The sequence below is a fragment of the Elephas maximus genome, chromosome 20, assembly GCF_024166365.1.
Source record: "Elephas maximus indicus isolate mEleMax1 chromosome 20, mEleMax1 primary haplotype, whole genome shotgun sequence".
Classification (NCBI taxonomy): domain Eukaryota; kingdom Metazoa; phylum Chordata; class Mammalia; order Proboscidea; family Elephantidae; genus Elephas; species Elephas maximus.
Window position 1 is genome coordinate 34632874 of NC_064838.1, and position 15827 is coordinate 34648700.

Here is a 15827-nt window from a genome sequence, read left to right on the forward strand (position 1 = left end):
CAAGCCACTCACTCCCCCCGACTCTCGGTTTCTTCCTCCGTAAAATGGGGTTGACGAAACTAGCACTATAATCCCAGGGACGTTCCGAGGAGCTAATGAAGCAGTGCAAGAAAAGTGCTTTAAGAAATGCTGCTTTATTATTACTTACTATTATTACTATGGTACCCAACACTGATTTGCTGCCTTCCAAGAGTTCCCTCGTCCCCTCACGGTAATGCTTTATTCCACTCTTTCTCCGGTTCCTTCCAATGGTTCCTTCCTCCTAGTTCCCGCACTCGGCCCCCCCTCCACTCGAGAGCCCCAATGGTTTGTCCCGGCTTCCCCAGGGGAAACCCCTTGGGGTGGAGCAAGCCGTATCTCCGAGTGCCCGCGTTCCCTCCCCCGAGACCACTTGGATCGCTCCACTTTGGGGGTGGGCCGGTAGTCGTGGGGCAGGGCCCGAGTCGCGAGCGTCGATTGGTCAGGACGCTAGTAAACATCCGGTAGGGTGGGGCGGGGCCGGAAGTAGAAGAAGGCGGCGGCGGCAGAAGCGCTTCGGGAGGTTCCGCGGTAGGAGTGGCTGCCCGTGGGTGTCATGGGCCGGGGAGAGGCACGCTGAGGGGCACGCGGGGCGCTGAAGGGGAAGCGGTCCTGGGCCATGGCCGGCGCTCGGGCCGCCGCCGCCGCCTCAGCAGCGTCCTCTGCCTCTTCTGGCAACCCGCCGCCGCAGGAGCCGGGACTCGGGGAGCTGCTGGAGGAGTTCTCCCGAACTCAGTACCGGGCCAAGGATGGGAGCGGAATGGGCGGCACTAAGGTGAGCGCGGGGTAGAGATGAGGAGGAGGAGGTGGCGCCTGGCTTTAGGAGTTAACGGAGAAAAGACTGAGCTTTGTCAGGGTCACAGGACGGCAAGAATGGTTACACACCCACCCACCCCGACACACACACCCACACCCCGACACGCACACATCCAAGGAAGGAGAGTTTCCCGAGTCTGGACGCGGAGAGCAAGAGTTGTGTTTTAAAATCACAAAAGAAGGAACAAGAATCAGAATAAGCCAAGGAAGAAGGTTCTTTTGCTTTGAGATAACGTGTTTGGGACTAGGTTCAAAGGTTACAGAAGAGAATCTGAGGAAGGTTATTTCTCTGGGTCAGGTGCCTAGGTAGGAGTATGGGAGGGGAGAGTGTTGGGCAAAAGCCTCCAAATCTAAATAAAAGTTGGGAGAGGATTCTTTAGGGTCATAGGTCAGAACGAAGGGGCTGGGGTGGTGAGGCTGGATGGAGCCAGGAGATAAACTTGCCCCCTCAGGGTGACTTAGGCTTGACCCTCTCCTCTCCTTATAGAGCAGAAAGACAGCCCACACTCCCTCTGTGTTCATTTACCAAGAGCAGAGCTTGATTCCTCCCTTTTCCCCCCTTGGGATTTCCCTCAGTCTTACAGACATACCCGGCAGGCTTCCCATCTGGTTAGGCCATTCCCAGCCTGTGCACTGCCTGGCAGTCCATGGGTGTCTTGCTGACCTTGCCATCTCCTCTTCCGCATGTAGTTTTGGCAGGTTTGGCATCAGGTTTTCCAGTGAGATTTTGTTCCATTCTAGGCCAACAAACTCTGGTTTTGCTCCAGAGGTTACCTAAGCTGGCACTGCAGTTGACATCTGCTAGTCTCTGGGGTAACCCAGGGAAGACTTCAGTGGGAATAGGGGTTCCCCACTATCCAGATGATCAAGTATTTTTCAGAGTGTAGTCGGAAGACCACCTGTTTCAGAATCAACTAGGGTTCTTGTTAAAGATTTCCTTGGCCCTCCCGCAGTCCTACAGAGTCACAATACCTGGGGCTGGGAACCAGGAATTTGTTCTGTAACAGGCTTCTGAATGATCCTCGTGCATCTTAAAATTTGAAAATTACTGGCTTAAGCCACTGCTTCCCCCCCGCCCCCCGCCACATTGCTCTTCCAATGAGTGGCTATGGGAGGTCATCAGTTTGGTTGGACCCCTCTTCCAGGCCCAAAGATGAGGGTTGTCATAAGTTACACCTGACTTTCACTGCAGTTATCTTTAATACCTTTCCATATGCCTCTCTAAATAAGAGTTCAGGTTCCTTGATCTTTTGCAAACTTCTCAAGATGTTACAGGCCTTATGCCCTTTTTTTTTTTTTAGTACACCTTTCCCTAAACTGTGAACAAAACAGCAATTTAGGAGGAGCTATTCCTTCTGTTTCATAAGTAAATGGTGTGTGAGGAGACAGCTTTGTCTGCAGCTTGTACTTACTAACACTGATTAAAGCTTCTAGGTGCTAGTCTGTAGCTGGGGAATGTGGAGCTATCCGGAGCCAAGACAAGATAACGGGTTAGTGCCAGTTAAAGGAACCCACAGCAAGAATTCTTACTGTTTTATGGATTGTGGATCCTTCTGAGGATCTAGTGAAAGCTGTAATATTCTTCCCCAAATAATTAACGTGCAGTTTCACATGCAGTGTTTACAGGTTCTGAGTTCCCCCCGTATGTACCACATAATGGGTTAAAGTACTGCATGTTTAGGGCCTGTGACCCGGCAACATGCATCTTCCCAGCATTGAATCATAATCACGGAGGCACATACCATTCCCAGTGACCTTTTCAGGTCATGGACCACCTAATTCTCACTCAGAACACCAGGATCTTCCCTTCCTTCACTCTCAGGTTTTCTCCTCCATACAGGTTGAGCGCATTGAGAAGAGATGTCTGGAGCTGTTTGGTCGAGATTACTGTTACAGCGTGATCCAAAATGTGAATGGAGAGATCTGTGGCCACTACCCCCGGCACATCGTGTTCCTGGAGTATGAGAGTTCTGAGAAGGAGAAAGACACGTGAGCATCATGTGACCATGGTGTACATGTCTCGGGAGGCCCTGATGTTCTTTCCAGGGAGTCCAGCTGCAGCTGGGCAGGGCGGGCTCATTTTCCTTGGGTGTTAAGCCTTATGGGCATCTTTACTTGAGGGTTTGATAAGTTACATTGGCCACGTAGCGTGGTGTAGAATGAGGGCTTTGGAGTCACAGCTCTGGATTTTTGTCTTCACCCAGAGCTCATTGTCCATACATTTGACCTCACAACTGACCGCTCTGAACCTCAGTGTCCTTTTGGCGAAGTGTAGGATGGGGAGGTATGCTGTGTCAAGACACACGTAAGAGCATTTTACCACATGCAGTGCTTAAGAGCCTGAGTTCTGGAGTCAGACTGCATGAGTTTACATCCTGACTATCCCTCTTGCTTGCCAGTAACCAACCTTGGGCTTGTTATTGAACCTCTTCGTTTCTTAGTCATCTCAGCAGTAAGTCTACCTCGTGTGGTTCTTGTAAGGGCTAATTAAAATCCTGGAGAAGTAGCTGGTGTAGTCCCTGATGATCAATGGGGCTAACACAAGCCTGGTGTTGTTACTGTAAGAATTAGAAATAAGAGCTGCTGTTTATTGGAAGCCTATCAAGGACTGAGTGCTTCATGTGAGATAACAGTTGATACAGAGCAGATGTAAAGCACCTGGTCCATAGGTAGTGAATAAATGGTAACGATTGATTGACCTTAACAAATAATCACAAAAGGCATTGAGGCTCTAAAAAGTGCCTTATGTTAATCTCAGAGTTAACTCCCTAATCTTCCTGCTCATTGCTGACTTTGAAGGGATTCCAGGAGCAGTTGTCCACAGCACCTATTGAAAATGTGGCCCTATGGTGTGCTGTTGTGATGATTACTGCGGTAGAGTCATACTGCTTAAAGCATAGTCATCAGAGCACCGCGCATTTGTTAGAAACACAGCATCGCAGGCACAGTTGTAACCAGGCACCCAGGTGATGCAGATGCACATTAAGACCTGAGAAGCACTGCTATAGGCAGGCTGGGTGAGTGGTGGATTCTGTCTAGTGTGGAGGTGTTTGGGAGACCTCATGCTAGAGATGCCTTTAGAACTGAATTTGGAAGGATGAGTAGGAGTTTCCTTGAAGTGTCCTTAGGGACCAACTCGTGTAGGGCCTTGATCCTCAGGCTGAGGAGTGTGGACATATGGATTGTGTGTGGGTGTTAAGAGTGGCTTTATTCCCTGGAGACTAATTAAAATTATAGATTCTAGGGTATCTCCCAGGCCCTCTGAATCAGGATCTCCATTCTCAGAACACTCCTGAGATAAGTCTTATCTCCTGAGGCCCGAGAACCATCACAGGGAACCAGAGGGGGCTTTCAAGCAGAGGAGCAACCAGGTCAGAGGAGTTCAAGGACTAAGACTTAGTTTCCTCATCTCTAAAATGGGAATGTCTGGAAGAGTGTCCGTCTCACATGCAAGGTTGTTATGGGGTCCACTGAGAAAATTGAATGTATTAAGGACTGTTGTAATTAGATCACAGGAATTTTTAACCAAAGAATTCCAGGCCTAAAGAATTGGGCTTTGTTATCGCCCAGTTTGTGGTTCTTATCTCTTCTAACTCCCCTTCTCATAGCCAGGTAATTGTGCATCCTCTAAGCCCTAGAGTTAATGTTTTCGAGCACAAGCTCTTCTCAGTTGCCCTTCCTTTCTCCCCGCCCTGATTCAGGACTGGCTGGTGCTTTCACTGTGCTGCTGTGGCAGTCTGATAGTAAGCTCAGTCAAGGTGATGCTTTTCACACCTGCCCTGGGCGTTAATCACCTGGGGATCTTGTTAAAATACAGAAATCTGGGTTAGTAGATCTGGTGGGTCTAGAGATTATGCATTTTCTAACAAGCTCGCAGGTAACGCCAAACTACTTTGAGTGGCAATGGTGAGGAACTCAGTCTTGGTTGCCCCTCAGCTGGAAGGAAGGAAGGAAGGAAACAAGTTTATGCTGATTCAGTCTAGCCCTTAAAGAGAAGGAAACTAATCATTGCTGAGAGCTTACTTTTTGCCAGGTGGCGGGGATTTCACATACCCTAGTTCACTTAAGTCCTACAACTACCCAGTGAAGATGATTTATCCCCATTTTACAGATGAAAGTTGAGACTCAGAGGAGTAATTTGTCTTTGCCCAAGGTCACAGGTAGTGAGTAGATGGGGGTTAAAAGCCAGGTCTTTACTATGTCTGCCTGTTTAACTTTTTTTTTTTTCTTTCACCACTACCACTCTCACCTTGTTTAGCAAGACCTCACCTTCCAGCCACAGTCTCCTTATAACATCCTTAACCCTAGGGGAATTATCAGTCTGTCTTTACCTTTCACTCCTTGTAAGGCCTTGAAGTGATATTGAGTGGAAGGTGCCTGTTTGTTGAAGGCAAGAGAGCATGTGTATGTTCGGGTTGGAAGAGATCAGATTTTTTGCTTCCTTATGTATCTGGCTTTGGTATTAATATGACACCAGTTGGACTGATTTAAACAGGTTAGAACTGAATTTAGGAAGTGATTTCCTCCTGTTAACCTATCTCCCCAGTATAGCCTGTCAGCTAGGAGTATAAACCAGGAAGGGAATATCTGAACAGCCAAGGCATGTGTTTAGACACCAGGGATACAGTTGGATGCCAGAGAGATGAAGTCCCTACCCTTAGTTTTCATACATAACACAGACCATTAAACAAGCAATAACAGAGTATTGACAAAGACTGGAATTGGTAGAAGTACAGGTGAGGCAGTGGGGGATAGTCGTTAAGGCCTTGGGCTCCAGTGGCCACCTACCAGGATTTAGAATCCCACCTCCCCTACTGCCAAGACCTTGGGCCGGTGATTTCATCTCAATGACCCTCAAATTCTTTATCTGTAAAAAGGGACTATGAAATCTAATGGAGATAATACAAGTGTAAGCCCTGTGTTGTGTCTGGTATCTGTTGAATGCTAGCAGCAGGCACATTTGTTGCAGGAAGTTTTGGAGCACATGGTGGGAGCAGCTGACCTGGTTTGGGGAGTATGGTAGTGGCCTAGAAAGGGTTCACATTGAAAGTTACATGACAGCAGCATTTTTGTCTTGTGTGAAAATAGTCTTATTTGTGTTTAAATAAGATTTCATCAAACAATTTTTTTAAATCTCACCACCTGGTAACATCTTGCCAGAAACTTCAGTGCGTATACTACAAACATGAATAAGTATACATTCAAATATGGTATCATGTGCCGACACAGCTCAGTGCTTAGCCCTGTGATAAAAAAGATCCTAGGGAGGAGAGATAATAAAAATAACAAGAACTAAGAACAGAAACTGAATTGGTTCCTTAGGCGGGGGGAACCAGTACAGTAAACCACTGGCTAGCTTAACAAGAAGAGGTGTGCCTCTGCTGTAAAGACGACCTAGAGCCCCTGAGAGTGAACTAGCTACCTTGGTTTTAGGGACCATGTTTGCTGGACTTAACCTGGGAGAATCAAATACAGCTTCAAGGCACTTGAAGCTTTGAGGGAGCTACTGGGAGGAGCCAAGTGAGCTTGAGCTATAACAGGTGCTGACCAGAATCTGCGGAAATGGCCTGGGGCCCCCAGTAGGTGGGAGGGAAAAGCACCTCGAGTTCAGGGAAGGAAGATACTGTGAGCAGGACTGTATGTGCTCTCTCTTTTCTCGGAGTCTTTAGTTAGGTGTTTTGTACGGAGTACCTTTTTATTTCACAGAGAAATGGGGCGTGGCGGGGGGGCGTGACAGCATTCTGGTTCTCAGTGACCCATGTATGTCTAGGCTCTGCCTGCCCGGAACACACCACCCTAGAGGCACTCTGAAGAGGCACCCAGCCTCTTCAAGTTTTCCATTCTTCTTCCTCCAATCAAGAAAAAAAAAAGTTTACTTACAAAAATAACATCTTAAGACTTAAAACAGAAAATATACCATGGAAAGCGTAAATCCTCTTTTACCCCCTCATTCTCTTTCTAAGATTATCAAGCTGTTTTTGACTTAAACATATATATATTTTTTTATTGTGCTTTAGGTGAAGGTTTACAGCGCAGAGCAGCTTCTCACTCAAAAAATTATGCACACATTGTTTTGTAACATTGGTTGCAAAACTCACAATGTGTCAGCACTCTCCCTTTTTCTACCCCAGGTTCCTTGTGTCCATTCGTCCAGTTTTCCGGTCCCTCCCTTCTCGTCTTTGCTTTTGGGCAGGTGTTGCCCATTTGATCTCGTATACTTGATTGAACCAAGAAGCACATTTGTCACATGCATTGTTTGTTTTATAGGCCTGTCTAATCTTTGACTGAAAGGTGGACTTCAGGAGTGGCTCCGGTTCTGAGTTAGCAGGGTGTCCAGAGCCATAGTCTTGGGGGTTCCTCCAGTTTCTGTCAGACCAGTAAGTCTGGTCTTTTGTGAATTTGAATTTTGTTTTACATTTTTCTCCTGCTCTGTCTGGGACCCTCTATCCTGATCCCTTGCAGACTGGTAGGTGATGGTAGCCGGCCATTATCTAGTTCTTCTGGGCTCAGGCTGGTGGAGGCTGTGGTTCATATAGTCTATTAGTCCTTTGGGCTAATATTTCCCTTGTGTCTTTGGTTTTCTTCATTCTTCTTTGCTCCGTGCAGGATGGGACCAATAGATTTATGTTAGATGTAAGCTTTTAAGACCCCAGATGCTATTCACATAGTAGGATGTAGACCATTTTCTTCATGAACTCTGTTATGCCAGTTGACCTAGATGTCCCATGAGACCACGGTCCCTAGCCCTCAGCCCCAGTAACTTGGTCCGTCGAAGTGTTTGGTTATGATTGACTTATTTCACTCAGCATAATGTCCTCCAGATTCGTCCATGTTGTGAGATCTTTCACGGATTCATCATTGTTCTTTATTGTTGCATAGTATTCCATTGTGTGTATGTACCATAGTATGTTTATCCATTTGTCTGTTCATGGGCACTTGGGATGTGTCCATCTTTTTGCTCTTGTGAATAGTGGTACAATGAACATGAGTGTGCATATGTCTGTTCATGTGAGGGCTCTTATGTCTCTAGGATATATTCTAAGGAGTGGGATTGCTGGATCATATAGTATTTCTATTTCTAGCTTTCTGAGGCACCATATCATTTTCCACAGTGGTTGTACCATTTTACATTCCTACTAGCAGTACATAAGAGTTCCAGTCTCTCCACAACCTCTCCAACATTTATTTTCTGTTTTTTTTTTTTTATTAGTTCTAGCATTGTTGGGATGATACAGTATATCGTTGTAGTTTTGATTTGCATTTCTCTAATGGCTAATGATTGCCAAAATTTCTTCATATATCTGCTGCCACCTGAATGTCTTTTTTGGTGAATGAAGTGTTTCTTCATATCTTTTCCCCATTTTTTAAATCGGATTATTTGTTTTTTTGTTGCTGAGGTGTTTATTTTGTAGACTTTAGAGATTAGACCCTTGTTGGATATGTCATAGCCAAAAATTTTTCGAAATCCGTAGGTTCTCTTTTTATTCCTTTGGTGAAGTTTTTTGATGAGCATAAATGTTTAATTTTTAGGAGCACCCAGTTACCTAGTTTATCTTCTGGTGTTTGTACGTTGTTAGTTATGGTTTGTATTGTATCTATGCCATGTATTAGGGCCCCTGGCGTTGTTCTATTTTTTCTTCCATGTTCTTTATCATTTTAAATTTAGGTCTTTGGTCCATTTTGCATTAGTTTTTGCGTATGGTGTGAGGTATGGGTCCTGTTTTCATTTTTTTACAGATGGCCATCAATTTTGGCAGCACCATTTGTTAAAAAGACTGTCTTTCCCATTTAATGGACTTTGGCCCTTTTTTTTTTTTTTTCAATTTTAGGTGAAGGTTTACAGAGCAAATTAGTTTTTCTTTAAACAATACACATTGTTTTGTGACATTGGTTGCCATCCCCCACGACATGTGAATACTCTCCCCTTCTCAACTTTGGGTTCCTGTTAACAGCTTTTCTGTCGCCTCCTGCCTCCTTGTCCTTGCCCCTAGACTAGTGTGCCCACTTAGTCTCGTTTTGTTTTATGGGCCTGTCTAATCTTTGACTGAAGGGTGAATCTCAGGAGTGACTGCAGTACTGAGTTAAAAGGGAGTCTGGTGCCATACTCTTGGGGTTTCTCCAGTCTCTGTCAGGTCAGTAAGTCTGGTCTCTGTGTGTGTGTGTGTGTGCGTGTGTGCGTGTGTGCGTGTGTGTTTGAGTTAGAATTTTGTTCTGCGTTTTTCTCCAGCTCTGTCTGGAAGCCTCTATTGTAATCCCTGTCAGAATAGTCGGTGGTGATAGCCAGGCACCATGTAGTAGTGCTGGACTCAGTCTGGTGGAGACTGTGGTACTTGGGGTCCATTATTTGGTTCTTTGTTTTGACTTGTATTTGAAGACTGCTTCAGACTCCCACCTAATAGTAGTTGTAATTTTAGTAGCTGTCTTGAAAATATATCCGCTTATAAAAAGGCTACTAAGAACTCAGCAATGTTCTTAAAAGATGTATCATTAACCCCAGCAGCATCCCGATACACCTAAAAAGGTGTACTCACAGATGTGTGGGAGTCGCTGCCTTACTGTTCTTGAAACTTGTGTGTGCATGTGTACCTGTGGTGCCATGCAGTAACACAAGAGACACCTAGAAGGGTTAGGGTGTGAAAGGTTTAAATCCCATGAGGAGTGGGCCTGAGATTGAAGCCCTTTTAAGGAGTGACCATGAGTGTCTTACCTCCTTCTACTAGGTTACTCTGCATTGCTGGGATTGCTTCCCGTTCTATAACTTGCCTAGCCTCTTGGTTGTCTTGCTGCCAGAGGCTCTGACAGGCTGACTTGGGGCCTTTGCTAAGGGTTGGTGGGTGAAGCCTGTGAGGGAAGATCCTTACTTTAGGGAAGTACCATCTGCTGTGGGTGTGACTTACTGGAGCTCATTACTAAACTGATTCTTTCTTCTTCTAGGAGTTCCCTTACCAAACCCAGTCCATTAACTACTAAGCTTCTCAATGTCACAGATACTCCTTCCCCCCGCTTTGTACCAGTGTTCCCTGCCCTGTTGTCTGTTTAGATTGTTAAAGATGATTGGAGTGGTAGTGAGATATCAGAGGGCTTACAGACCTGTGGAACATGGATCTTAAGTTTATCCCGTCACAAAAATGGTCTTGCCGTTTCCGGAGGGTCTCCAGGGCACCACTTGTTTTACCCTCGGAGTAAAACACTGGACACTCTAGATGTAATCAATACTCAGTTTGCTATGTGTATTTCTATATTTTATATACCGCATCTTCAGTTTAGCTTACCTTCTTTTCCCAACTAAAGATTCTGAAATCAGGATGACTTAATGCTAATACCTATAGATTAACATTTTTTTCTTTCCTTGAAAAACTCAATGTATCAGTGAATCTAGAATGTAGGAATTATACTATTAAATTTCAAACGAGTATTCACACGCACAACACACACACACACAGCCCTGGTGTGGGAGTGTATATGTATACATATACACAAGATGTCTACTTAGAAGCCAGACTGACTTGCTACTCTCCCCTGTGTGTTAGGTTTGAGAGCACTGTACAAGTGAGCAAACTGCAAGACCTCATCAACCGCAGCAAAATGGCCAGATGCAGAGGACGGTTTGTGTGTCCAGTAATCCTGTTCAAGGGCAAGGTAAGGTCCTTACCATGTCCTTCACACTACCTAAGGCTCTCTTCTGGGGTGACTAGTTTAATGCAAAGTATAGGGTCTTTATGTTCTCCACATTTGCCCACAGAGTGTAGAGTGGCTACTGGGGTCCTGGTGCTGTGGGAAGCAGGCCAGAGAAGCTGACCATTTCTGCATCGCCTTCAAGGATGAGACTAAGCAGGGAAGGGAAGTTCCCACCAGAGGACCTCTCCTTGTGTTCTGGAGCCAGACTGCCTAGATTCAGATCCTGCCTCTTAACTTCCTGGCTTTGAGACCTTGGGCAAATACTTAGTCTCTCAGGGCCTCAATTTTCCCCTGTATAAAATAGAAGTAATAATCATGCCTACTTGAAAGGTTTATGGTATGGATTAAATTAAGGGAGTTAATACATTGTTGGTTGTTCATTCTTCAAGTCATATAACTCACCGAGAATTTATTGAGTGGTTGTTACGTGTCAGGCACTGTTCCAGACCTTGACGCACATCAGTGTTTAAAGCAGACTAAAACCGTTACCCTTGTGGACCTTATATTCTAGTGACTTTTTCTCTTGGTCTCTTCAGTATGGTCTCATTTCACTTGTCTTATTGTCTTTTGGTGTAAGTAATGTTCCCATTTTGCAGATGAAACAAAGGCTATGTGTGGCTAAATAACTTTCCCAAGTTCAGGTAGAAAACTGGGTTTTGAACCTAGGTTGTTCTTATCTCAAACACTGTCAGCATAGCACATTGTAATTTAGGGTCATGTGGTATGGTTTTAACTCTTAAGTGTAAGAGTCACCAAAGAGGGACAGCAGTGTGGACTGACAGACCAATGGCCTCACGACGAGAGTAGGACTTGGTGTGAATGTCTTGGAGGCCATGTAGAACGCTATTTGGGCAGGAAGGGGCAGGTTGGCAGCATTGGATCAGGCATGGCGGCAGGAAGGAGAGAGAGCCAGGACTGTGCGTGCTTGTGGTAGAGGCCCAGACTGGAGCACAAGGTGGCAGGGATGGAATGGGGGTGACTGAAAGCCAGCTGAGGTATTCACGTGTGCCAGGAGTGCCGCTGTACCTTTTGAGCAGGGACCTACAGAATGAAAGTAATGTTGTTGGAAAGGTTAGTCCAGGAGAAGTGGCTAAAGCAGAGGACGCCAGGAGGAGGGAATAGCAAAGATGCAGTCCATTTATTGGTTTACAGACAGCTCAGTGCTTGAGGTGCAGGAACTGGTCATGGTGCTGTGGTTACGGGGGTTTACAGATGCTGCCACAGGCACCTAGCTTGGTGCTTGGGGGCCCAGGGCAGGGGGAAGAGATCTGAGAGCTGCTTCAGTCCCTCAGCGTGCTTGTCTTTGTAAAATGGGGTAAGGGCAATTGGGAAAGGGGACCCACCTGAAGGCTTCCTTGGGCAGGTTGATTTTAGAAAAGAGTGTGCCCTGGAAATGGATCTCTTAAAGCCATTTGTTCCTACTTCCTCTGAAAATGTTCATGTGCTCAGAAGTTTATAGGTTTCCCAGTTTAAAGACCGTTGCTACCTGGAGCACGGCGCTTGTCACTAGAAGTTACATATGAAATACACAAACCAGTGTTTCCCAAATGTGTGTTCCATGGAACGGTAGCTTAAGGATATGCTTGTGGAAAGAGTGCCTGTCAAATGAGCATGAAAAATATTCAATCTGAATTTGGTCTAACCTCCAGTCTCCGGAGTCATAAGGTACAGTGATGTAGTAGAGGCTCTGAGAAGTCCTGTAGCTCAGAGACCGGGTAACCGTGTCAGATCTGGTTTCTCACTCAGTGGTCTGCAGACCATGAGTAAAGAACTTCCTGAATACATTTCATGAAACATCTCCGAATGGCTGAGGCTTAGTCTGGGGATGGAGCTGTACATTATGTAGTAGGCAGGCCTGTGAGTTAAGAGCCCTCAGGCCACTGATCTCAGAGGGATGGTGGTGAGTGGCTGCACTGTAGGATTAGTGTGAGAAATCTTTGGCATTCTTAAATGTCCATGAGGACTTTGCTATTAATCCTGCTTTCTTCTTCCTTTGCTCCTTCTCCAGGCAGTATGATACCATTTCATACCTCTTAACTTCTCCTGACTCGGTCGAGGTTAATTTACCCAGTACCTACTTGCTTGCGTTTTATTCTGATTATGTGTTTAAATGTCCTTTTCTCTCTGCTGTAATCCCTTTGAGAGCAGAGGCTTTGTCTTAACTGCTGTACTCCCAGCAGCTAGTGAAGTGCCCACTTGTAAATGTGAGCTTGGGTAGTTCTTGGATAAAGCAGTACCAGGCCCTGTGCTAGGTTCTAGTGACACCAGAATGAGGGAGAGTCTTGTCCTCAACAGTTCTCGGTTACTGGGGAACAAGGGAGGCAGCCGTGTGAACAAGCAATTGAGACGGAAATTGGGAAGGACAGGAGTGTGGGGTTCTCTGTTGTAAAATAGTGTCTTCCTCAGAGGTCTGTGACACTTGGTAACTTGTGTGATGGTGGCAATGTTTATCCCCAACCCTGCTTTGGAGGCACTTGGCTCTGCCAGGTTGGAAAAGGGGAGGTATGTTAAGTAATGGTTTGCCCACAAAGGTCTTCCTTATTCCTTCAAAACCAATTTCAGGCACTGAAGGGTAAGATATTCTCCTGTACCATTTTGTCCCGCAACACTTGTACCTGGCTTTCAGACAATTAAAATTGGGACAGTTCATCTTTCTCTTTGTTTCCTCTCTTAAGAGGTGGAGAGCAGAGGTCAGCCACTTTGGTTCTTCGTGCCAAAGTTGACTATTCTGTTAGCAAATTCTGCTGATTCTGTTTTGAGAGTAGAATTAGAGCCTTCTAAAAAAACATAAAATAAAATAAAAAGCAGTCGCAGCAGTACTTTGACAGGGAACTGCCAGAAATTCAAGCCGGATTCAGAAGAGGATATGGAACCAGGGATATCATTGCTGATGTCAGATGGATCCTGGCTGAAAGCAGAGAATACCAGAAGGATGTTTACCTGTGTTTTATTGACTATGCAAAGGCATTCAACTGTGTGGACCATAACAAATTATGGATAACATTGCAAAGAATGGGAAATCCAGAACACTTAATTGTGCTCATGAGGAACCTGTACTTAGACCAAGAGGCATTTGTTTGAATAGAGCAGGGGGATACTGTGTCGTTTAAAGTCAGGAAAGGTGTGCATCAGGGTTGTGTCCTTTCACCATTCTTAATCATTCTGTATGCTGAACAAATAATCTGAGAAACTAGACTATATGAAGAAGAACATGGCATAGAATTAGAGAAAGACTGATTAACAACCTGCGATATGCAGATGATGCAGTCTTGCTAGCTGAAAGGGAAGATGACTTGAAGCACTTACTAATGGTCAAAGACCACAGTCTTCAGTATGGATTGCACCGCAACATAAAGAAAACAAAAATCATCACAATTGGACCGATAAGCAACATCATGATAAATGGAGAAAAGATTGAAGTTGTCAAGGATTTCGTTTTACTTAGATCCATAATCAACACCCATGGAAGCAGCAGTCAAAAAATCAAATGACACATTGCATTAGGTAAATATGCTGCAAAACACCTCTTTGGAGCGTTAAAACACCTCTTTGGAGCATTAAAACACCTCTTTGGAGCATTAAAACACCTCTTTGGAGCGTTAAAACACCTCTTTGGAGCATTAAAACACCTCTTTGGAGCGTTAAAACACCTCTTTGGAGCGTTAAAACACCTCTTTGGAGCGTTAAAAAGCAAAGATGTCATTTTGAGGACTAAAGTACACCTGACCTAAGCCATAGTGTTTTCAATTGCCTCATAAGCATGTGAAAGCTGGACAATGAATAAGTAAGACCAAAGAAAAATTGATGCCTTTGAATTACGGTTTTGGCGAAGAATATTGAGTATACCGTGGACTGCCAAAAGAATGAACAAATCTGTCTCGGAAGAAGTACAACCAAAATGCTCCTTAGAAGCAAGGAAGGCGAGACTTTGTCTCACATGCTTTGGATGTATTATCAGGAGGAACCAATCCCTGGATAAGGACATCATGTTTGGTAAAGTGGAGGGTCAGTGAAAAAGAAGACCCTCAGTGAAATGGATTGATAGTGACTACAACAATGAGTTCAAGCATGACAGCAATTTTAAGGGTGGTGCAGGACCAGGTGGTGTTTCGTTCTATTGTACACAGGGTCACTGTGAGTTGGAACCGGCTTGATGGCACCTAACAACCTGTTTAGAAGAATGGAGAGCGTTCAGAATAGATGTTGCATTTTTCAGTCAGGAGCTAAGCCGAAAGTGCCAGAATGATGGATTAGGAATGGGACCGTGGGGCCTAGGAGCAGGTGTCCAGTGTTAGAATCTGTGGGCGGGTTGGTTCCTCTCTGCAGAGCTCCGTGCCTACTTGGAGACTTGGCAGACTGCTTTCTCTCTCCCTCTCTGACTCTGTACACATCCTGCTGGGCCCAGGGCTAGCTGCCTAGGTTACAAAAAAGACAAGGACAGAGAGGAGGGACTTGGGAGAAGAATGGGAGCAGAACATTCCGGATCTTGAAAAGAATTCCAGAATCTGTCTCAAAGCTCAGCAGCCAAAGAGGGAGATGTGTCTGCTCTGAGAAAATTTAACAAAAAAAAAAAAAAAATGCAAAGGAGAGTGAGGTTTGGGTGCCAGCAGCTTAGATGAATAGATGAGCATGGTAATCAAATTGCAGCAAGGATCACACTGCAGCCAGCTGGATAGCCTCCTGTTCTGATCTGCCCTTGGGAATCGGAGCTCCCCTTACCATTGACGTCTTAGAGTTCCTCAGCCTGGGGACTGGCACGTTCCTGCTGAGGCCACCTCACTGTTTCTCATTCTCTGGAGTACAGCGGCTCTTAACAAGGGTTGGGAGTGGATGGGTGGACCTGGGAGAGTCCAGGAACCCCTGGAAATGTAGGTAAACCATGATGTGCATTTTTGTTTCTGGAGACAGTCTAAGTTTAAAGTTTTCATCAGATTTTCAAAGTGCTCTTGGACCCAGAAAAGTTAAACAGCCCCCACCATAGGGCATCCTGCTAGACCCATGGGATCTCAACCCTGGTCCTTCTGTTTAGGCTTCCAGAACAGTCTTTCACTAACTGGTTCTCACCCCATTATTGAAAAACCACCCCACACCATTCCATGTCATATGCAGGTCGTCACCCTCCCCAAGCAGCTGCTACCCCAGAGAGCCAGATGAGGATCTGGTTCCCACTCACACCCTGATCTTTGATTTTGCAATCTTCCAGGGACCCACTTTACATTGCCAGGTTGTGTGACCCATTCCAAAATGAACTTCACCCTCTGTCACCTTACAGCATTCCCACTCCGTAGCAACCCCCTAGTGGGGCTGGATTCCCA

The 15827-nt window shown here is 45.4% G+C and overlaps 1 protein-coding gene across 5 annotated transcripts in view; it reads left to right on the forward strand.

The window, feature by feature from the left end:
• Nucleotides 1-515: 515 nt before the first annotated feature.
• The window catches only part of MTMR14 (myotubularin related protein 14), a 48776-nt gene continuing 33464 nt past the window's right edge, over nucleotides 516-15827 (forward strand). For 4 of the 5 annotated variants that reach the window (XM_049862227.1, XM_049862228.1, XM_049862229.1 and 1 more), the window contains exons 1-3: nucleotides 516-793; nucleotides 2675-2823; nucleotides 10365-10473. In XM_049862227.1, the coding sequence (XP_049718184.1) occupies nucleotides 638-793; nucleotides 2675-2823; nucleotides 10365-10473 (414 nt within the window). In that variant the 5' untranslated portion in view covers nucleotides 516-637. Of the gene's footprint in view, nucleotides 794-2674; nucleotides 2824-10364; nucleotides 10474-15827 lie in introns of those variants that run through there. The other variant, XM_049862231.1, reaches the window with a different exon arrangement.